The sequence below is a fragment of the Oncorhynchus masou genome, chromosome 19, assembly GCF_036934945.1.
Source record: "Oncorhynchus masou masou isolate Uvic2021 chromosome 19, UVic_Omas_1.1, whole genome shotgun sequence".
Classification (NCBI taxonomy): Eukaryota; Metazoa; Chordata; class Actinopteri; order Salmoniformes; family Salmonidae; genus Oncorhynchus; species Oncorhynchus masou.
Genome location: NC_088230.1, coordinates 11,337,152 through 11,360,567, shown reverse-complemented (window position 1 = coordinate 11,360,567; position 23,416 = coordinate 11,337,152). Strand labels below are relative to the sequence as shown.

The 23,416-nt window shown below is 44.0% G+C and overlaps 1 protein-coding gene across 5 annotated transcripts in view; it reads left to right on the top strand.

The window, feature by feature from the left end:
- Positions 1–293: 293 nt before the first annotated feature.
- Positions 294–23,416, top strand: part of rad51b (RAD51 paralog B) — a 51,745-nt gene continuing 28,622 nt past the window's right edge. The window contains exons 1-9 of one of the 5 annotated variants that reach the window (XM_064924943.1): positions 295–830; positions 1,017–1,130; positions 1,208–1,312; positions 1,422–1,558; positions 1,721–1,840; positions 2,021–2,204; positions 7,699–7,771; positions 14,769–14,878; positions 21,043–21,121. In XM_064924943.1, the coding sequence (XP_064781015.1) occupies positions 747–830; positions 1,017–1,130; positions 1,208–1,312; positions 1,422–1,558; positions 1,721–1,840; positions 2,021–2,204; positions 7,699–7,771; positions 14,769–14,878; positions 21,043–21,121 (1,006 nt within the window). In that variant the 5' untranslated portion in view covers positions 295–746. Of the gene's footprint in view, positions 831–959; positions 1,131–1,207; positions 1,313–1,421; positions 1,559–1,720; positions 1,841–2,020; positions 2,205–7,698; positions 7,772–14,768; positions 14,879–21,042; positions 21,122–23,416 lie in introns of all 5 variants that reach the window. The other 4 variants (XM_064924945.1, XM_064924944.1, XM_064924948.1 and 1 more) reach the window with 4 other exon arrangements.

The following is a 23,416-nucleotide window of genomic DNA, read 5'->3' as shown; positions in this document are numbered from 1 at the left end:
TTTGTTGCTAGGTGCTGTTTGAAAAGAAAAGTTGCCAGGGTAGTCTGAAAAGTTGCTAAATCTAGCAACAAAATTGCTAAATTGGCATCACTAGTTGTGGTGGCAGCTGCAGCAACATCAGACGTTTCCACAGGGTGTGTTGAGTGGTAGTGTCCTGTCCTCTAAGGTCGTTGCTCTACGGTAGGATCAGATAGGGTTAAAGTAGTGGAATAATATGGTGGGTTTTAAAGAGTGTAGGGTAGTTGGTAGGGTAATAAAATATATATATATATTTTTCCTACTTCCCCTTTCACATTTTGTATCACAAACAGTGGTGTAAAGTACTTTAAAGTACAAGTGTAATGGATTTATACAATAGGTCAGTTGTGGGGCGGTAATGCAACATATTGGACGCAAACCCTCTTTAAACTCCACTGAAGAAGAAGAAGCAGAAGTGGGGGTATTTTATATGCCACACTGCTGTCAAGGCAACATAACTCATGTAGCTAGCTAGCAGGGCTGTGAAATAAATTAAATAATGTTGCAAAACGTGGAATTTCTTACATTTGAGCCATCATTTGCTTGCTAGAGCAATTAGATTCAAGCGTTTGCCACTTGCGGAGCGAACTTTAGCCACTCGTTGTTGCGGAAGTTAGCTAGCTAGCTAACTAACATAACAAGTTTGTCACAGACAAAAGGGGAAACCAGTGTCTTTGAGTTTGTCATTTTGTAAAAAATAATATGTTCTACGTATTAACTAGTTAACTATGGCAAGTAAAAAGCTCAGAAGAACGGGTGTGTCACTCGAAGTATGCGAACGACTCAAGCGCCACCAAATTGAAAGTTGTCAGGTAAGAAAGAGGTCGAGTCTCATTTCTCGACGTGGTTATTACATTCGGTGTTGCTGTTAGCGTTGTGGATTACAAGTTTATATCATGTGAATTGTTACCATTATCTAATATTCTCACATCAAAGAATAGATGGAGTAGAAACGAGATGCCTTTCGCAACAGTGACTACTATGCTCCTTGTCACCAGGACCTGCTGACCCTCACACCTCTAGAGGTGATGCGCCTCGCGGGGCAGAGTTACCAACAGGTGTTGATGCTACTTCAGTCAGTCAGCAAGGCCTGTGCCCCCTCAATGACCACGGTAAGTCAACAACAACATCACCAGTGTCACTGTCATACTTCACTGTTCTGTCTAATGAAATTGTTATTGTTCTTCAGGCGTTGGAGGTGTGGAAGCAGAGGGCTGACCTGTGTTTCTCCACATCCCTACCTGCCCTGGACAGACTGCTTCAGGGAGGGCTACCACGGGGGACACTCACAGAGGTTGTACACCTTCCTTACTGAGTATAGAGATGGTGATGAGGTTTATAATGGTGAAGGAGATGGAGGGTGAGAGAAAAAATGTATCACAAACTTCCTTTCCCACTTTCAGGTGACTGGCCCCTCAGGTTGTGGGAAGAGCCAGGTGTGTATGATGCTCAGTGTGCTGGCCACTCTGCCAAAGTACATGGGTGGCCTCGACAGCGGAGTTATCTACATAGATACAGAAGCGGCTTTCTCAGCAGAGAGGTGATTGGGACTGACTTTCATCACCCTCCTTTTCTCTTCTCCCCTCCTGCATATCCATTATCTTGTCATATCTTCTATTATGTAATGTCTTCTATAATCTTATCTTCCGTGTCTTATAAATGCATTGTGTGGCCTAAAATGTTTTGTTCTTGCCACTTCCAGGTTAGTGGAGATTGCTCAGAGCAGGTTTCCAGACTACTTCTGTGAGAAGGAGCGTGTGTTGGAGATGGCTGGACGTGTCCACCTTTTTCAGGAGCTCACATGTCAGGATGTCCTGGACAGGTACAGGCTGCCATGTTGCTTTCAGTCTCTCTGAAATATGTCATTCAATCGTCTCCTCTCACTTACCTCCAAGCATGTTTTGGACTCATGAAGCATTTTGGGTGATGGCGAACTGTGTGAAAGGGACTATTTCTAATACTGATATTGGTATTGATAAAGTTTTGTTTTGGTTCCTTCCAGACTGGAGAGGCTGGAGGAGGACATCATCTCCTCCAAGGCTGGGTTGGTGATTCTTGACTCGGTGGCCTCAGTGGTGAGGAAGGAGTATGACACAACACTTCCTGGGAACCTCAGTCACCGCAGCAACCTGCTGGGCCAGGAGGCTGCCACCCTCAAATACCTGGCTCAGGCCTTTCACATCCCTGTGAGTGTGTGTGCAGGGGTTAAATTGGGCCGGATCTGAGACAAGGCACTTATGATCCAAATGAGAGCCAGGTGGAGCTGAGACCTGGTACCTGCTTTGGTTATTGTAATTGTTCTCCACATTTCATTTTCCACAGCCAAAAACACGAGCAAGCAATGGCAAAATTAGACAACCCCACAGTATAATAGTTTACTTATTCAATTGTTCAGCCTGTCGCATTCTATGTGAGAAAGTAATATTAATCTCGAGGCACATTCAAATTGCCGCACAGGGGAAGAAATATGCATGTCCAGTCGTTGTACAATTCTCAATGCAGTCACGTTAAAAAACAGCAACTTTGAAAGCAGTTTTGATGGCCACTATTAAAAGAGGAGAATCACCGATTTCTGAAGTGTTACGAAGCTACACTTCTCAAATCCAAGAAATGAGAAGTCTAAAATGCACCATTTTAGAACCATAGTTTTTTAGCAGCGGCATGGTTTACCCGCATTAGCATTGGCCATTGGGTTGAGTGCATAGGGAAGACCAGTGCTAAATATAACAAGGGTCAGGTGTAACAGGTAGGCCAAATTTATGTTCACAGTACATGATCCTTGGCTGAGTGCCAGTGGAATGTTTTTTTTTGTTTGTTGGGGGGAGGCATTCAAGTCATCAATATGTTGCTAACTAGCAACAAGAGAGACTGTTAGGATTTTGTGATCTAGCTAATTAGACTGATGGGGTAAATTCAGATTGGAAACCCTCAGCCTATTTATTAATTTATAGACACTATGCTGCATCAGATGGGCAACATCAGGTGATAATGATTATTGCTAAGTAACACACCTGACTGATAATATGGGCCAATATGTTATTGGGCCCATTTCTGGAGGGGGTTGTTATATTTTAGATATCAGCATAATTTTATTTTCCTTCGTTTTGCATTATAATTACCCTTTTAAAAAGTAACCCCCCCCCCCCAATCACATCATTAGTCCCTTAATACCACTTCTGACTGCCTAATATATTGCAGAACTGCCATTCAGCCACTAGATGACAGCGTTATCACAAAGTAATCCAAGACAAAAAGAACCTGTCCTCTGGGATTTGGAAGGAAAGGGTGAAAGGCAATAGTGTATTGCACGCTGTAGGACATGTTTTCCTGAAATCTAAAATGGAATAAAATATCTAATCCATACCATATCTCACAAGGAATAATAAATGTGCCCTATTTGACCCCAGTGCATCCTCATTCAACCCAAAGATTGGAAAGCAGCTGCAGTCATCCCCCTCTTCAAAGGGGGGGGCACTCTTGACCCAAACTGCTACAGACCTATATCTATCCTACCATGCCTTTCTAAGGTCTTCGAAAGCCAAGTCAACAAACAGATTACCGATTTCGAATCTCACCATACCTTCTCTGCTATGCAATCTGGCTTCAGAGCTGGTCATGGGTGCACCTCAGCCACGCTCAAGGTCCTAAATGATATCTTAACCGCCATCGATAAGAAACAGTACTGTGCAGCCGTATTCATTGATCTGGCCAAGGCTTTCGACTCTGTCAATCACCACATCCTCATCGGCAGACTCGACAGCCTTGGTTTCTCAAATGATTGCCTCGCCTGGTTCACCAACTACTTCTCTAATAGTTTAGTGTGTCAAATCGGAGGGTCTGCTGTCCGGACCTCTGGCAGTCTCTATGGGGGTGCCACAGGGTTCAATTCTTGGACTGACTCTCTTGTCTGTATACATCAATGAGGTCGCTCTTGCTGCTGGTGAGTCTCTGATCCACCTCTACGCAGACGACACCATTCTGTATACTTCTGGCCCTTCTTTGGACACTGTGTTAACAACCCTCCAGGCAAGCTTCAATGCCATACAACTCTCCTTCCGTGGCCTCCAATTGCTCTTAAATACAAGTAAAACTAAATGTATGCTCTTCAACCGATCGCTACCTGCACCTGCCCGCCTGTCCAACATCACTACTCTGGACGGCTCTGACTTAGAATACGTGGACAACTACAAATACTTAGGCGTCTGGTTAGACTGTAAACTCTCCTTCTAGACCCATATCAAACATCTCCAATCCGAAGTTAAATCTAGAATTGGCTTCCTATTTCGCAACAAAGCATCTTTCACTCATGCTGCGAAACACACCCTGGTAAAACTGACCATCCTACCAATCCTCGACTTTGGCGATGTCATTTACAAAATAGCCTCCAATACCCTACTCAACAAATTGGATGCAGTCTATCACAGTGCAATCCGTTTTGTCACCAAAGCCCCATATACTATCCACCATTGCGACCTGTACGCCCTCGTTGGCTGGCCCTCGCTTCCTACTCGTCGCCAAACCCACTGGCTCCATGTCATCTACAAGACCCTGCTAGGTAAAGTCCCCCCTTATCTCAGCTCGCTGGTCACCATAGCATCTCCCACCTGTAGCACACGCTCCAGCAGGTATATCTCTCTAGTCACCACCAAAACCAATTATTTCTTTGGCCGCCTCTCCTTCCAGTTCTCTGCTGCCAATGACTGGAACGAACTACAAAAATCTCTGAAACTGGAAACACTTATCTCCCTCACTAGCTTTTAGCACCAACTGTCAGAGCAGCTCACAGATTACTGCACCTGTACATAGCCCACCTATAATTTAGCCCAAACAACTACCACTTTCCCTACTGTATTTAATTTATTTATTTATTTTGCTCCTTTGCACCCCATTATTTTTATTTCTACTTTGCACATTCTTCCCATTGCAAATCTACCATTCCAGTGTTTTACTTGCTATATTGTATTTACTTCGCCACCATGGCCTTTTTTGCCTTTACCTCCCTTATCTCACCTCATTTGCTCACATCGTATATATAGACTTGTTTATACTGTATTATTGACTGTATGTTTGTTTTACTCCGTGTAACTCTGTGTCGTTGTATGTGTCGAACTGCTTTGCTTTATCTTGGGCAGGTCGCAATTGTAGATGAGAACTTGTTCTCAACTTGCCTACCTGGTTAAATAAAGGTGAAATAAATAAAAAATAAATTCCTGTCAGTAACACAGTTCAACACTAGAGGGCAGGAAAGCACTGAAGATGTATGTATCACCTCACCTACTCGGTACCTACTACAACTGCTGGCCTAGCCAGGCTATTAGCACCGGGGATTCAAATCAGTTTCTAGTCTACCAACCCAACTTTCCCCTGAACTTTCCACTAGATACAAATCTTAAGTCACCACCTCAGTCCCTGGCCGGTGTTACTCAAGCTTTCCTTCTCAGTCCCCTGGTAGTGTGTCCTGAGTTCTTACATCCATCTCCCCGCTAATAACACAGGACTCTGGACTCCGCCAGAGGTGAACAGGTGGCGTTTCTTACAGCTGTTGCCCAGGGGCTCTAAGAGTCTGGCACTTGTCGGTGTATAGTAGTGATGGACAGCGTATTTACTGGTAGCTATTTTTATATGTCTGCAAAGGATGCAGTGGCCACGTCAGAATGTAATGACTGTATGTACATGTTAACATACCTTGACGTTACATAGCAACAAGATCATACTGACAGTTACTGAAAACTGTGTCTGCTTTAGCAATAAGGCATGAGGGGTGTGTTGTATATGGCCAGTATACCACAGCTAAGGGCTGTTCTTGGGCACGACGCAATGCGGAGTTCCAGGATATAGCCCTTAACCCTGGTATATTGGCCATATACCACAAACCCCTGAGGTACTTTATTGCTATTATAAACTGCTTACCAATGTAATTAGAACAGTAAATATAAATGTTTTCTCATACCCGTGTCTATCAGCCAATACCACAGCTTTCAGCCAATCAGCATTCAGGGCTCGACCGACCCAGTTTATAATATACTATGCTCTACGCCAGGGGTATCCAAATCTTACCCCACGGGCGAGGTCTGGAGTTGGACAACTGCTAGTTTTCTGTTCTACCTGATAATAAATTGCACCCACCTGGTGTCATAGGTCTAAATCTGCTCGATTTAGAGACGAATAATGAACAAAATAAATAGTAATAAACACAGCGGAACTGGCTTTGAGGTCTGTGTGTCTAATTTGAGGGCCTCTAAGCCTGTCCTATGCTATACTAAACATCTAAGCTCATTCATGACCTATTTGCCAACTAACTTGTCTTTCTTTATTTTGTATGTGTGCCTTTGTGTGATCATTAGGCTTCGGTGTAAGTCATATGCTATTTTCCACACCCATGTTTTGGCGTACAAGCATTTTGTGGTTCATGTGAGGTCTGTCTGGACTTGACAGAGCGTTTTGCCTTCACCTCCTCCATATTATTAACTGAAATGTGCCCTGACAAGAAACCACATTGAGGATAGCCTACCTTGCACGTGGCCCACTGAGTATTTTATAAGGGCTATCATGATTAAACAAGTAAAGACTTTTGTTATTAGCACCCAGGGCCAAACCAACCAGGTTGTTAAATGTACTAGTTCTTGTTTTGATGTATGACACAGTGCCAAATTTTGCGAGACTGGATGACTGTGGTAGATTGGAGCCCTTTGCTTCCATTCCGCTTCTAGGTTGTGTGGAATTGTTGATTTGGTGTGAGTTTACTGGATGTACAGGTGTAAGATCTTGATTTGATCACCCTGTTGCAGGAGAACTTTTGTGAAATTCAGGACATGTAATACTTGTAGTGTATTTGCGGTTTAAAATGTATTTGAAATGTCAGACATATTTTCCGTTATGAATGTATCGACCCCTACACAATTGTTCATTAATTGTAATTCACAGTTCCTGGTGCTTCAGTTTATTTTCTTGTTGTACCAAACTGGATCAAATTAAGTTGCCTAGCCAAGGTTTCATAGTTTAACTGTGTTGTTTCTCTGGATTTCTCCTAGTTAGAACAACACATGGGGAGCTCATTGCCTGCCCAAACATGAGTTTATTATTGTAGCCTTATTGTTGACATATGGACTTTGACTCATGTCAGCCACGGTTGGCTCACATGCACAGTGTAGCTCTGTCAAGTTGGATGCTTAAAGGACAATTATAGCTCATGTGACGGTAGGCCTTGGGCCTACCTTTTTATGAGTCTGTTGTATTGGCAACAGTTTTATCATGTTGGTATTTTATCAAGGCCAATTTGATTCACCAAGTGCTACTTTGAGCCACCACCACTGATTATTCGAGGGAATTTACTCCAAATTCTGCTGTGTCAGACTTGGACCGGATTATATTCAGAATACTTTTGTCTCCTGCTTGGTTGGGTTTGGATACATATTGACCATCCATATCGTTTAATGTTGATGACCTCCAACCTACTATTGACCATCAGTCATCTGAGGACAAGTAAAACACATTTTAAGAAATAACTTACCAGAACTCCAAAAAATAATTTGGGTATATTTTGTGTTCATAGTCTTAAGGTATATTGCTTTGAGATATTGCCTAAAAACCTTGAACATTTAGCATGGCAAACCAGCACTCTGTGGAAGGTATTAACGTCATGATATTCTCTTCATGCTTCTCTAAATTTCTCCCTCCTAGGTGGTCTTGACCAACCAGATCACGACGCATGTGGGCGATCGAGGAGAGAGAGGCGCTGCGTCATTCAGGGGAGGTAAACAAACACAAACGAAATAGCCTCCATGTTAACTGATCACATCTGAATGTAACTGCAATACTAACCATCCAATGAAACATTGGATTCAACACATACTAATGTAGTGATGCACCGAGGATGTTTGTAGCCGGTCGCCTTGCGTGTGACTCTTTGAAACACATGGAGCGTCTCTGATGGGTCACAGAGATTTGTTTGATCTCACTGTTTACCATCACATTGGTAACAGAGCTATTCTATGACCTGTATCCTGTATTGTTATAATGTCCCCCCTCTTCATCACTCCCTTAGTATAGCTTGTGTGTGGATATGTATCTGTGTCTCGGCGGTGTAGTCGGACCAGTGAATGTTGGGGCAACATTATGCTGAAGCTAGCCTTTGAGTAAAGGGATACGGGTTCTTTCTCTTACGTTATCTAATAGATACATGGCATTGACCTGTAACTGTACTCTCTCTTTCACCAACTACACTCTCTCATTAAATACTGTGATTCCCCCTCGAGGAAGGACTGCCTCTTTCTCATTTCGCTCTTTCTCTCTTTCAATTTTTGCTCTCATTCTCTCTCTCTCCATATGTCCTTGGATGGCGGGGTGAGGCGGGGAGAGTTCGACAGTAGGGTGTATCTGATTCACCCCTCTCTGCTAATGTAATCAGATTCACATCTCCTTTCCCTGGGTCTGACTCTTCTCTAGCCCCGTCATCCCTCCCTTTCTATCTCCCGCACCTTTTTTCTCTCCCTTTTGTCTTGGGCAAGCAGGTTTTTACCTATGCTGTTTTCAACCAGAGATCCCTGCGTCTCGGGTTTCCAGTCAAATGTCAGCCTCCGTCGCCTTTGGGATTCTCCCATCGATGGTCTCCTGGGATTTGGCTGGGGTGGCGAGCGTGATGGAAGGTCTGAAAAGGCCCTTTGTCTAGTCTGAGGAGAGGGAAAGGGGGAGTCTGGTTTCTACCTGGTCTAGGATCAGTACTGTGACTCAGGTGGGCCTGAAGTGGGCTTTAGGTAGCCTCTGGTACTGCGGAGGCCTGATGAGTGTGTAGAGAAACTACTAGGTAGAGATGGGTTGGTTGCTGGACTGACCTATATACAGTGCCTTGCGAAAGTATTCGGCCCCCTTGAACTTTGCGACCTTTTGCCACATTTCAGGCTTCAAACATAAAGATATAAAACTGTATTTTTTTGTGAAGAATCAACAACAAGTGGGACACAATCATGAAGTGGAACGACATTTATTGGATATTTCAAACTTTTTTAACAAATCAAAAACTGAAAAATTGGGCGTACAAAATTATTCAGCCCCTTTACTTTCAGTGCAGCAAACTCTCTCCAGAAGTTCAGTGAGGATCTTTGAATGATCCAATGTTGACCAAAATGACTAATGATGATAAATACAATCCACCTGTGTGTAATCAAGTCTCCGTATAAATGCACCTGCACTGTGATTGTAAGTCGCTCTGGATAAGAGCGTCTGCCAAATGACTTAAATGTAAATGTAAATGTGATAGTCTCAGAGGTCCGTTAAAAGCGCAGAGAGCATCATGAAGAACAAGGAACACACCAGGCAGGTCCGAGATACTGTTGTGAAGAAGTTTAAAGCCGGATTTGGATACAAAAAGATATCCCAAGCTTTAAACATCCCAAGGAGCACTGTGCCAGCGATAATATTGAAATGGAAGGAGTATCAGACCACTGCAAATTTACCAAGACCTGGCCGTCCCTCTAAACTTTCAGCTCATACAAGGAGAAGACTGATCAGAGATGCAGCCAAGAGGCCCATGATCACTCTGGATGAACTGCAGAGATCTACAGCTGAGGTGGGAGACTGTCCATAGGACAACAATCAGTCGCATATTGCACAAATCTGGCCTTTATGGAAGAGTGGCAAGAAGAAAGCCATTTCTTAAAGATATCCATAAAAAGTGTTGTTTAAAGTTTGCCACAAGCCACCTGGGAGACACACCAAACATGTGGAAGAAGGTGCTCTGGTCAGATGAAACCAAAATTGAACTTTTTGGCAACAATGCAAAACGTTATGTTTGGCGTAAAAGCAACACAGCTCATCACCATGAACACACCATCCCCACTGTCAAACATGGTGGTGGCAGCATCATGGTTTGGGCCTGCTTTTCTTCAGCAGGGACAGGGAAGATGGTTAAAATTGATGGGAAGATGGATGGAGCCAAATACAGGACCATTCTGGAAGAAAACCTGATGTAGTCTGCAAAAGACCTGAGACTGGGACGGAGATTTGTCTTCCAACAAGACAATGATCCAAAACATAAAGCAAAATCTACAATGGAATGGTTCAAAAATAAACATATCCAGGTGTTAGAATGGCCAAGTCAAAGTCCAGACCTGAATCCAATCGAGAATCTGTGGAAAGAACTAAAAACTGCTGTTCACAAATGCTCTCCATCCAACCTCACTAAGCTGGAGCTGTTTTGCAAGGAGGAATGTGAAAAAATTTCAGTCTCTCTGTGCAAAACTGATAGACATACCCCAAGCGACTTACAGCTGTAATCGCAGCAAAAGGTGGCGCTACAAAGTATTAACTTAAGGGGGCTGAATAATTTTGCACGCTCAATTTTTCAGTTTTTGATTTGTTAAAAAAGTTTGAAATATCCAATAAATGTCGTTCCACTTCATGATTGTGTCCCACTTGTTGTTGATTCTTCACAAAAAAATACAGTTTTATATCTTTATGTTTGAAGCCTGAAATGTGGCAAAAGGTCGCAAAGTTCAAGGGGGCCGAATACTTTCGCAAGGCACTGTACATGCTCTAGCCCAGCTAACAGTACAGAGAGAATGTATTATTGAATTTGTATGTCTGATTATTGCTATCATCCTTTGCTTGTCTTCAGTGTTATGTGCCAGAAGCTGAATGGGTAGCATTTCATTATTGGAATCCCCCCCCCCACACACACACACACACTTTTTTTTTTCATGTCGGAAAGATTTATTTCTGTAGATATTTGTAATATTAGAGATGAAAAGAGTTCAGTCTCTGAGGGACATTGGATGCCTATGAGGTCTGTCCTAGCTCTCTGTGTTTAATCTTGTGAAGCTGCAGTTGTCCAACTGAAGCTCTTTCTGACCTCATTTTGATGAAAACTCAACTCAATAGCCAGCCCAGTGCCAACAGTAGTTTGGTGCCAGCATTTGAAACAGGCGATGCCCAAGGCAAGGCATAGAAAATCCCCCAAACTCTTAGCTGGCTGAGCTAGCTGTTCACAATAGCAAGTGTAAAGCTTAAAGTTTTGGATGAGGGTTGGTGTTCCTAGTGTAATGGGGGAGAGAGGTCATCGTGACAAGCGTTTATTTTGTCATAACATAAACTTCATGATGAAAAGTAAACATAGTGTTTGAGCTAATCTCTTGTGGAAGTGACAACTTTCACGTGAATTTTACTTCTGGGTAACCAAGATTATACTGAAGCGTATGAATCATCTAAATATGGGTAGGGACTAAAGAGGAATCAACCACCTAAGGGAATCTTTGTGTGAGAAGTGAGCTCATTACTTAACACAGCTAAGTAATGATACGGTCACTCTGTGTATGGAGGGACTAGTTGCTGTGTGAATGCTCCTGTGAAGTGTTCCGTGTGTGTATGAGTGTGCACACCTGCCTCTGTGCGGGGTGTTTGTGTGTAAATAAAAATAGCCTTTAATAGAGGCTAAACCGGGCCATCCGGTGTGGTTTAACCCCGTGCTCCCTCTAGGGTTAGATGGGAGTGAGGGGGCCACAGGCCAGTCACTGTGGGAGAGCAGGGACCAGCGGACAGACAGTTGGCCTCTGTTTGCCAGGCTCAGCAGACTGACTGACTGACAGACAGACAGCAGGGCCCAGAGGACAGCAGACCTGGGTTCAAAATACTATTTGAAATCATTTCAAATACTTGAGCTGTATTTGACTGAGCTTGTCTGGTGCAATGTAACTAATAGAATATTCTCAAAAGTGCAAACCCAACCCAGTTGGCACTCCAGGCAGGCTAAAGCAGACATAGTATTTGAACCCAGGTCAGCAATGAACAGACAGACAGCTTCTTTGTCAAGCGCAGGGCCCAACAGACAGACAGACACTCTCTTAATCAACAGCAGGGCTCAGCGGACAGACATACAGACATCCTCTCTTTGTCAACAGCAGGGCTCCTTCATTGACTGTGTGTGACTGAGGCTGCAATGATCCAAGCCCCTCAGCTCCTCCACTGCCTCTGATAGGAGAGCCACTGTGTGCAGCCAGCCAGCAACACACTGAGACACTTTTCCATGCCCTCACTTTATCTACATGATTGGGTCCCCCCCCCCCCCCCCCCAACCAGTCGCCCTAATCGACCGCCCGTCTTACACTCGAGGCTTGGTCACACACAGCCACACTGCACAGAGCTCTCCAGCCACTAGACCAATAGGGTTTACTAAGGGACAGAGGGTAAAGGAAAACAGAAGGCAGAGGGGGAGAGAGGGTTGTAGACCTGGGTTCAAATACTATGTCTGCTTTAGCCTGCCTGGAGTGCCAATTGGGTTGGATTTGTTGTAGAACGAGAGAGATAAACAGCTTGTGAGAAACAACTAGAGAAAAGTTGAATGGGATGCTGAGCGAGAGAGTTGTTGAGGGGGAAAAGGGTGAGGTTGAAATCTGTACTGGACATGTTTATTTGAGCCACTTCCTCCTCTGCACAGCGGGGCAGCCTTTCCAGAGAGCTCTCGCTCGATCAGAGATGGCTATCCATCCATATGATATCCATTCTCTCTATTAGCATAGAGAGGCAAACACTGTATGGTTTTCTGTCATACACAAGCTGGACAAGGCCTTTTAGCTATTTATTAGTAACATGTCCTTGAATGTTGTTTTAAAACACTTTTATTGCGCTAGGACTTATTGTGGCACTCGAGGAGCCATCCAGCGAGCACAAGTCGTTACATAGACAGTGTGTTGAAACACTGGACAGGATTTTGGACTCTACACTATCTGCTCTCAGTTCCTGGCCAGTTGTGGGAAAATGTGTGGGATGCTGGCTTTGTAGGATCCGGGGAGGTTTAGGATGGGGGTTAGGGGTATAGAATGAAGGAGTGTGTGTGTGTGTTATGGTTTGGGTGTTTGTGTTCGAGGTCTGTCTAACAGGCAGAGGGGGAGCGAAGCAGGGGAAAGAGGCTGATAGCGTGCCCCCCCCCCCCATCCTTCTCCAGGGAGCTGTGCAGCAGATGTCTGCTGCGCACATGGAGTTTGTTTAGTCTGCCTCTCAGTCCCTCCGGCCTTCTCTTTCCTTCTCTTTTCGTCTCTTTTGCCTCAGCTCCCAAACTCGTGAGCCAGTTGTACACTGATTATGTTAGTGAAAGAGCCCTAATAGTTAGCTAGATGCACTAAGGCCCAATGCTTTCAGTTATATTCCACTTTGGTTTGACTCTGAAACCGCTGGTCTTCTAGTACTGTGTGTTATTTGTTTTTGTCCCGTAGTTTATTCAGTCCTATCTCAACTTAATTGCCTTTAACTAGTGTTCCCTGTTTGTAGTACTACTCTAGTCTACTGTATGTCTCCTACCTAGTATATTGTGATATTAAAATGAATCGTTTCTCTCTACTGCTGCTGCTGCTCTTCCCGGCCGGGGGAACTTCCGTCACATGGTCGTGTAGCTATTTTATTTTCTCTGCCTTGCACACGTTTCCACAGGAAATGTTTTGAGGAAGTGAGAGTTGCTGATAGGACACTTGTGCGAGCAGAATCCCTGCTTACTCCATGGAAAAAAACATCAAGGAAGAGGATGAAAAGGACACAGCAACATACACACACACACACGGGTACGCACACACACTCACACGCTTGCGGACATACACACACACACATGCACACTCGCAAACTCATACAGACACACACACCGCCACCCGCCAGGGCTCATCCTTCAGCAGACAGAATTAGCATCCCAGGCCCAGCCAAGGTTTATTGGTGTCATGGGAGCAGAGGGAACCATGGTCACACAAAAGCAAGTGATAATAACAGTGTGTCAGGCGGCTGGAGCTGTCTTCTGGTTAATGGTCATTACATAGCCTGCAGGGTCAAACACACACACACACACACAGTGGAAATTGGGAATAATGAGTTTTGCTAAGTCATTCCAACTCAAAAAGTACAAGAAAGAGGATTTCAACACCCAACATCTCAGATTGTTATGAAATCATTTCTGTTGTTAGAAACAAATAAGATAAGCACTCCTGAAACATTATTTTGTTAAAATGAAGGTCATTGATTTCATCCAAATTGGCCTTTTTTTTTTTTAGTAGCTTGCATTCTTTACCACAATTTATTTTCATCATGAGCAAAAGCTATTGGTTTTCTACCCAAAGTTGCAAAGAAAATGTTGTAATCCATTTAATAAACACAAGAGACCAGCAAAATTGATAGTTGTTGCAGTAGCAGGTGCAGCGGCATCTAGTGAGCAAAACGTGGTACTTTCACACTATTTTATTGTATAGAATGCAAGCTTCAATGGCTGATTTCTCTGAACAGGGGGGAAAAAACATCACCAGACTCACAGGGAGTACATAACAAAAGTTGAAGAAGCAATACTCCAAGCAGCAGCTTGTCAGACATAAAGCACTGATACTGTATACTGGTTGTTGGGGTGGGGGGCCCGTGAGTGGCTTTTGATCATTGTATTGGATTCATCATGTCTTACTAATTGTTAGGAAGAATTATGGTCCAAATCTGATGTTAGGTATTATGGTTGAATATTATATGAATCCTTTAAATTATAATGGCCAATTTTGGGTGCAATGAATTAGCCTAATTTCTCAGAGAGCAAATTCATTTCAACAAATTGTTTCAGGAATACTAATCTTATTTGTTACACTACAGAAACTATTTCAGAACAAGCTGATGGTGGGTGTCATGGCTTGCTGAAATGACATGGTATGACCCCTGTATGAAATAAATGAAGATAACACATCACACAAGTGTAGGTGCAGTTCAAAGTTGAACTCAACCCCTGTAATGTTTGTGTGTTGCAGCATCCGATGAGAGGGATTCTGGGTATGTGACGGCGGCGCTGGGGAACACATGGAGTCATAGCGTCAACACCCGCCTCATTGTCCAGTATGTAGACGCACACCAAAGACAGGTGATATACAATATGTCACGGAGGATACCATTTTGTCTTACTAACTATGGGAAAGGAACTGTCTTCCTTTGTCTTCTTTGGGCTTTATCCAGAACTGTTATTAACCAACTTTCACAGAACACACCGTTTAAAAGGACTGAACTATGGCTATGCTTAGATTCTCTATTGGGGAAATAGTGTGATCGTTCAGACAGACACACACACACACACACACACACACACTACTCTCCCTTTAGTCTCATCCTGCACGACTCAGAGCTGCGGGTGCATTCCAGAGTCAACTCCCAAAAAGCCTCGGAGGCCCAAACGAAAGGCTCTGTGTTTTTCTTTTTACGATCCAAATCCCCCTAAAGAAAACCAGCATGAAAGGAAAAGCAGCGGTCCTCAACTGCTGGTCCATTAAGGCTTCAGTCTGGTGCCTGGGTCCATTGGGTCCTCGGGCTGGTTCATTGACGCTGTGTGTGTGCCTCTGCCTGTCTGTCTTTCTGCCTATATGCTCCGGCTGCTCTGTCGGTTTGCCCATGCTCAAATGAACACAGGACAGTCATCTATCTAGCCTCCAAAACGTTCATCTCCGCCACAATTTCCTTGTAGATTTAAGGGCTCTCTTGTAAAAGAGTTATCTCAATGTGACTCCCTGTTTAAATAAAGGTTAATAAAATAAAATAACTGATTTGCGAAAACATGAGATGGCTTTATGCAGGGAGACTTGTCTCTGTCAGAGTTAATGACATGTTATTGTGGGCGCGGCGGTTTTGAAAACAGGGAGCTGACTGGTCGCTGCGGTCCGCAGAGCCGTGCATGCCTGTGAAAATCACTGAGACGGCATTTATTCACACTGGTCCTAATTCAAGTGGGTTTAGTGAAAATGACTGATTACTGACCACAGGTAATCTAATCCCCCTCGGTGAAATAGCACTCACGTTTATTTTTAACTGAACTAAAGCAACAGCAGTTAAAGCAGACATCTGTAGCTGGTTAGGCCCTAAGTAGAGATATATGCTCAAATGTTGAAACTGCACCTCAGGAAATAAAACGTTTAAAATTCTTAGATGCCATTGGGATTGTTTCTTTCCACTAGTGCAAATCTGAGGTCCCCCCTCCCCCCCCCCCCCCTCATAGTAAATGTTTAACTGACTGGATGCACAGTGAGTGCGCTCACTGAAGGTAAAGAACGATCAGTAGGCCTATGGCTAAAGCTTGTAGAATGGGTATGTAGACACATTGCGCTTCACAGCTAATGCTGTCCCAAAGAAAACTGTAAGGTGATTTGTATCTTTATTCCGTGTCTGCACTTTTGCCTCCGTCTCTCTACGTTTCTATGTCTAAAGCTCATACAGAGGTTCAGCATGGCTAGAATGACCTCTCGTTCAACCCACCAAGAGTCTGTCAAGCCTGATGAAACAAGAACACTGAGAAAATGTCACTTCCTTGTTTTGACTGGTCATTTCACAATAACATTTATCACAGCCGTGATTCAACGCGCTTCCAAAAACACTGATGCTGCACTCGTTATTTCTGCACTGTTTACAGCTATTTATGCTGCAGAAACCTCAATCGTCTTGTTTTCACTTAGTTCTTCCTTTAGATGGTGGTAGCTGAAAGGCCCAGGCTGGTTTGAACTGAGCCAGGCCATGCGACACTAGTCTGGCCCCAAATGTATTTGTACTGAATGACCTAGAATTGGCAAGATGGCACAAAGAGATCTGGGACCAGGCTTAAGTAGTATCGGAAATCCCAGAGCTTGGAGCAACCGCACAAAGTCTGGGGAGGATGTTGCATTCTCTTGGACATTTTGTAATTGGAGAAAAATTATTCCAGTGTGGGTCCTCTTCAGACAGACAACTCTCCAAACAAATCAATAGGTTGGTTAGGCGGAGCTGAAAATGTGGGATGAAATTGTGCTCATGTTTAGCTAGGGCAACAAGCGGATATGGCAGTAACATAACTGGTGAGGCGTGTCCCATTTCTGACTCGTCCTCTCTATCCCAACTGTCTGACTTCTACAGACGTGTAAGCTGGAGCATTGGTACATTGTGGGAGGCAACCCAACTGTCTAGAGAGACTAACGCTAAAGCAACACCATGTCAACCATGCCACATGGCGCTGACAGAGGGTGCTTTGACTCGAGCTCCAATAAAACATTGCAAGTTTAGACTCTTCAGTTTTTTTCATGCATTACTTCATACACCTGTGTAGAACTATTGGGTACTCAACGTCTTCCCAACCTCCCAGAATTCCCTGAGATGGCGAAACAATGGACTAGCTTCTTCGGCGTCCTACTGGAGAGTAGGAAGCGAAGATGCCGACGGAGATTAAGATGCTGGGCAACCCGTCCTCCATTACCGAGCATACTACTCGCCAATGTTCAATCATTAATGAACAAACTTGATGAACTCCGAGTTAGGATCTCCTTCCAGAGGGACTCTGCAACATATTCAGTTGATCTGAGACTTGGTTCTCCTCCTCTGACATACCACCAGCTGGCTTTACAGTTTTTTGAACCGGGCTCTCTCTCGTAAGAGTAAAGGTGGTGGGCTCTGCTTTATGACCAACATATGATGCGATAGGGGAAATGTACAGGAACCTGCAAGCTTCTACTCCCCCGACTTGGAATACTCTGACATCAAATGTTGCCCTTTTTACCCTCCAAGAGTTCTCCTGGATTATTGCCATGGCTGGTGTACATCCCGCCACAAGCCGACACTAGCAATGCTCTCAAAGTTCTTCATTGGACCCTGAACAAACTTGTTGCGACTTTAACAAAAGTAATTTGAGTTATTACCAACATGCATCTAACTCTGTGAAATTTTACTCATGACCACTGCTACACGCCTTTTCGACACCGGTATAAGGCCCTCTCCCATCCTCCTTTAGGCAAATCCGACTATGACTCCATCCTGCTTCTCCCCACCTACAAACATAGACTCGAGGGAAGTTCCGGTGGTCGGCCCAACGCTGTACAGACCTGACCAATCAGAAGTCTCGCTCCAAGATTGTTTTGATCATGTGGACTGGAATATGTTCCAGATCGCTTCTGGAGATGACGTCAATGAATACGCGGACTCATACACCGGATTCATCAGAAAATGCATAGATGATTTGATACCAATAGTGTCTTTTAAAAACATAGCCATATTAAAAACCGTGGATTGATAGCAGCATTGGAGTGAAACTGAAAGAGCGAGATTCTGCATGTAAATGGGGCTAGGTGACCGGGGAAAATAGTTTGGTACTAATACGACCTACGCAGATCGATCACGATTGCAAAACACAAGTATAGGGACAAAGTGGAGGAGCAATTCAGCAGGTTGGACACAAGGCGTATGTGGCAGGGGCTCCTGACTATCACGGATTACAAGAAGAAAGCCAGCCACATTGTGGTCACCAATGCTACCCTATCGGATGAGCTAAACACATTTTTCTCACGATTCGAGCACAATGACCCTGAGCTGCCGAGGAAAGCCCCTGATGAACCCAACGTGGGCTACATACTCTCACTGTCCCCACTGAGGACGTATGGAAGTCATTCAAACGTGTTAACCTTCACTAGGCTGCCGGCCCAGATGGCATCCCTAGTCGTGCCCTCAGAGCACAGCTGGCTGTTTTCTCTGACATTTTTAATCTCTCTCTAGCTCAGGCGACTATACCCTTCTGCTTCATGTCCACTATTATCTCCGTGCCCAAGAAAGGTAAAGTAACTGAACTGAATGACTATCAACCAGTAGCACTCACTTCAGTCATCGAGAGGCTAGTCAAAGACAATATTCTCTCTAAGCTGCACACGTTTCTATATTACCCACTTTCAATGCAACATACCGAAACAAAACAAACTATGCAAGGCAGAACGCATCAGAGTAGGATTCTATTGCATTGGCAGGTACATACTCTACACAGACCGGTGCGCCATAACCAATCAGAGGTGCAGTTGGCCTATATGCAAATAGACCATTGCCATATATGGATCAGTGCCATTCACTTTGAACTGTACTGTGTTTACAGCATCAACAGTCGTGTGTAGATGTGCTTGTATTGAGATCAAAATAAGAGCTACATGTAGCGACGTGCACGTGTTCATATCCTTTGCTATTTAGTGAGTTATTAGACCAGTTATAGATCAATTGCAGTCAGCAATGAGGGAGTGAATGTGAAAAACGTGTACATTTTCAGTCACCTCCTTATCTGAAGGACAAGTGTATAAACAAGTTAATGTCAAGCCCTGCATGTTTTCAAATGTGTCATTGAATGTAGGCCTACATTGAACACCACACATTGGCTGCTACTGTACGCTGAATGATAGAACAGCTATTTCCATGTTAAAATGTTATGGGATGCATTTCCTCCACTCTGGTAGGCTACATTATGATCAAATAGCCACAGTAGCCTACTTGACCACTGTTAAAATGAACTTAAAGTGAGTACAGCCTCACTGTTCACAGTAAACATGCGCCGGAAGTTGCACAGAATTTATACAACATTACCTCCTCGACACTGATTCTCAACACTGTGGCCCCATAAGGGTGCGTCATCAGTCACCTCCTGTATTCCCTGTATACGCATTGACTGCGTGGCCTCACACAATTCCAACTCTCATCATCAAGTTCGCTGACAACATAACAGTAATAGGCCTGATTACCAACAACAACGAGACGTCCTACAGCAGTGTTCCCCAACTGGTGCCGCTGGTTTTATTTGTCTCCAAGTTGTCAGATTTTTATAATTTATACATTTCATTTTTGGAGATAAGACTGTAAAACACCAGGGAATCAGCTCCAATTGATTTTAATTTTGGAAATCTGTTCCCAAGTATTCCCACGCAGGTCATTTGCAGTCTACAAATGACTGGTAATTATGTTCAAGAAAAAATCAGTCCGAGGCTGAATCTAGTTGTTGGTCCATGGCCTAGAGGGAGGAGGTAGGCACTCAGGTGTCGCAGGAAGGCCAAAAAGATCATCGGAGACTCCAGCCACGGCGTGGTTGCACGTGGTCTATGGTTGTGATGCCAGTTGGACGTAATGCCAAATTCTTTAAAACGATGTTGGAGGTGGCTTATGGTAGAGAAATTAACATTACATTTTTTGGCAACAGCTCTGATGGACATTCCTGCAGTCAGCATGTCAATTGCACACTTCCTCAACTTGAGACATCTGTGGTACTGTGTTCTGAGAAAACTGCACATTTTAGAGTGGTCTTTTATTATCCAATGATCCTGCTGTTTAATCAGCTTATTGATATGCCACACCTGTCAGGTGGATGGATTATTTTGTCAAAGGAGAAATGCTCACAAAAAGGGTGTAAACGAATATGTGCACACCATTTGAGGGAAATAAGCTTTTTGTCATTTTGGAAAATTTCTGCGATCTCAAACATGGGACCAACACTTTACATGTTGCGTTTTATTTTTGTTTAGTATATTTTTTTACTTCACTTGGTCCCCACACCCCCTCTGGTAATTTAGTCTGGCTGCTGCTCCCATTATGGCAATTCCCCCTTACCCCCTCTACAGTCTTTACTCTGCCTCCACCCCAATGGATATTTATTTATTCATCACTGCTACAATATTTCTATTGATATGTTTTTTTTTTATTAGCTACCATTTTTCATTGTTTTATTTCACTTAGTCCTGCATGTTGGAGCGCGGAGCCTAAGATTTTCACTGTACCCTGCAATCATACCTGCAACCCTGTACATGTAACTAACACTGAATCTGAACAATATCAGCATTGTGGCTAGGGGACAAAAGGGACAGATCTGAGCACGTTGGCATCTTCAAGTGGCTTAAACGCAAATTCTTGGCAGCATCGGAGCAACCCAAGTAACCTTTCACTCCCCCTCTCCTCTTATCCCATTGTGCCCAATCAAAAACACCCTACCCATTGGCGACGTGCCCCGTTGTCCTCGTGTTGTCATGTTTTGCTCGATGACACCTGACTTTCAAACTGCCTGCATGACAATAGGTTGTGACGCTCTGTCTGAATGCTAGTGGGGAGTGTCCTCTCAGGTTCAAGTGTCGTGTTGGAGATCACTCTCTCTTCATGATGCGTAACATCTCTCACTTATGTGTTTTACGCTCTGTCAAAGATTGTGACTGTCTGACAACCCAGTGAACCCACCTTCGTATCTCCTCTCTTCTCTCACTTAATCTCTCTCTCTCCCTTTCACAGATTGTGATAGCGAAGTCACCTGTGGCCCCGTTTGCTGTTCTAAACTACACCGTCCAGAAGGAGGGCATCCGTCTAGAGGGTGAGTCGACAGTCAGTCAGCTGGCCATACAGATGGCCTCCCTGTAATGAAGCTGACTTCCCAGCCAATGGGGGCACTTACTGTATTTTATACAACAGTGCTTTTTCTGGATGACTTCATCTTCTTCACCCAATGTACAAAACCCATGACCCTGTCTCACGTTTGGGTTAAAAGGGGCAAATAGCCCACCTCTCAGGGCTTTATAGTCATATGACTATGATTTTAGGAAACTGAGAGCAGGTTTTCTCCATATGGAAATATTACCTTAGAGCAGCTCTCTGTTCTCTCTTGATGTTGCATATTCCAGTAGTACATTCAGTGAACTGGAGAACAGGAAGAGGGGAGTGAAAGAGGAGCTCTCCTTCGCTCCCACCTGCCCCCTCCCCCCCCTCCCCTTCATTTCCCCTTCTGTAGTATCTGACCACTGAATAAACCATAGATTCCCCCTCAGGACAGATGTGCCCTTCAAGCTGCTCGCCATAACTCACTGGGCTGTTTTCACTCCGAATCTGAAACCTGAAATCTTATTGGAACACGGTAACATAAATCAAAGCCTAAAAGAGCGTGTGGTGAGGGGTATTTTGGTGTTTGTGTATGTGGGGTTTCAGAATCGTAACCTGTTTAACCTGCGCACCCCCACTGCCTCTCTGTCAGAGTTCATTAGTTGGAACCGTTTGATTTACCCACAAGCCCTCAGGCTCCTGTTGATCTATGTTGGTGCCAGACACCGCTAAAGTTTTATAGGAAATGTAATATCACAAAATAACATTCTGTTAAGGGGGGGTACACTATACTGTTTTTTCCACACTTTAGTAGATTGAGCATTGCATTTGAAAAAAAAATAGGCCTAGTTGTACTTATTCTTCACAAGGAGATGTAGAATGTCTACAAAGTACTCCCCGTGACTTGTTGCCACCTATCTTCATCCATGTGTGAATGTACAAAAATGACAGATGAGCAAAAATGACAGTAAAAAATAAATAATTTAAATACTGAGCTATATTGTATGATCAAACAATTGGGCATTTTATATTATTTTATAATACAATTGCTCAGAGAAAGATGTTTTGTGGAACAAGTCATCTTTTTATCTCAAAGGGAGTGGCAAAAATATTGACACCCCTTTTTTTTCAATACATCACCTTGCGTGGGTAACGGCACTGAGCCTTTTTCTAAAATGTTTTGGGAGGGATCTTAAAACATTCTGCCATACAGAATCCTTCCAGATCCTTGATATCCTTCGTCTGCGCTTATGGACTGCCCTATTCAGTTCAAACCACAGGTTTTACAAGGGGTTTGAAGTCCGGAGACCAAGATGGCTATTGCAAAATGTAGAATTTTGTGGCCAATTAACCATTTCTTTGTGGATTTTGATGTGTGCTTGGGGTTATTGTCTTTTATTTATCCAGGAATGGATCTCCCAGCAAGACAACTCTCCCTTGTCGAGAGTTGTTGCACGATAATTCCCGGGTTCTCAGGCATTATTGCGTAAGTTTTTTTATGCAGTCATTTTTGCTCATCTTTATCAAGGGTGTCAATATGAAAATAGAGCTCACAACTGTGTGGCCACACACGACTCCAACTCCATCATCAAGTTGGTTGACGACACGATTGTGGTCGGCCTGATCACCAACGGCGATGAAACAGCCTACAGAGAAGAGGTCAGCGACCTGGCAGTGTCGTGCCAGGACGACAACCCCTCCCTCAATGTCAGCAAGACCAAGGAGCTGATCGTGGACTTCAGGAAACGGGCATATGCACACTTCAATCCAGATCGACGGGGCTGTTGTGGAGAGGGTCAAGATCTTCAAGTTCATTACTGTCCATATCACTGAGGACGTAACATGGTCCGTAACATGGCCCATCAGATCCTTAGGAACCTTTACAGCTGCTCCATCGAGAGCATCCTGACTGGTTGTATCACCGCCTGGAATGTCGGAAGGCCCTACTGTAGGTGGTGTAGACGGCCCAGTGCATCACTTGGGGTGAGCTCCCAGCCATCCAGGACATACATGCCAGGTGTCTGAAAAAAGGCCTGAAAAATTGCCAAAGACTCCAGCCACCTGAGACATGGACTGCTCTCCATGCACCCGTCCAGCAGGCAGTACTGGTGTATCCTACCCTGCTGCTAAAATTATTATTGATTATCTATCTATCCTGCTACTCGTCACTATTACTCCTATTTACACTTGAAGTCGGAAGTTTACATACACCTTAGCCAAATACATTTCAACTCAGTTTTTCACAATTCCTGACATTCAAACCAAGTACAAATTCCCTGTCTTAGGTCAGTTA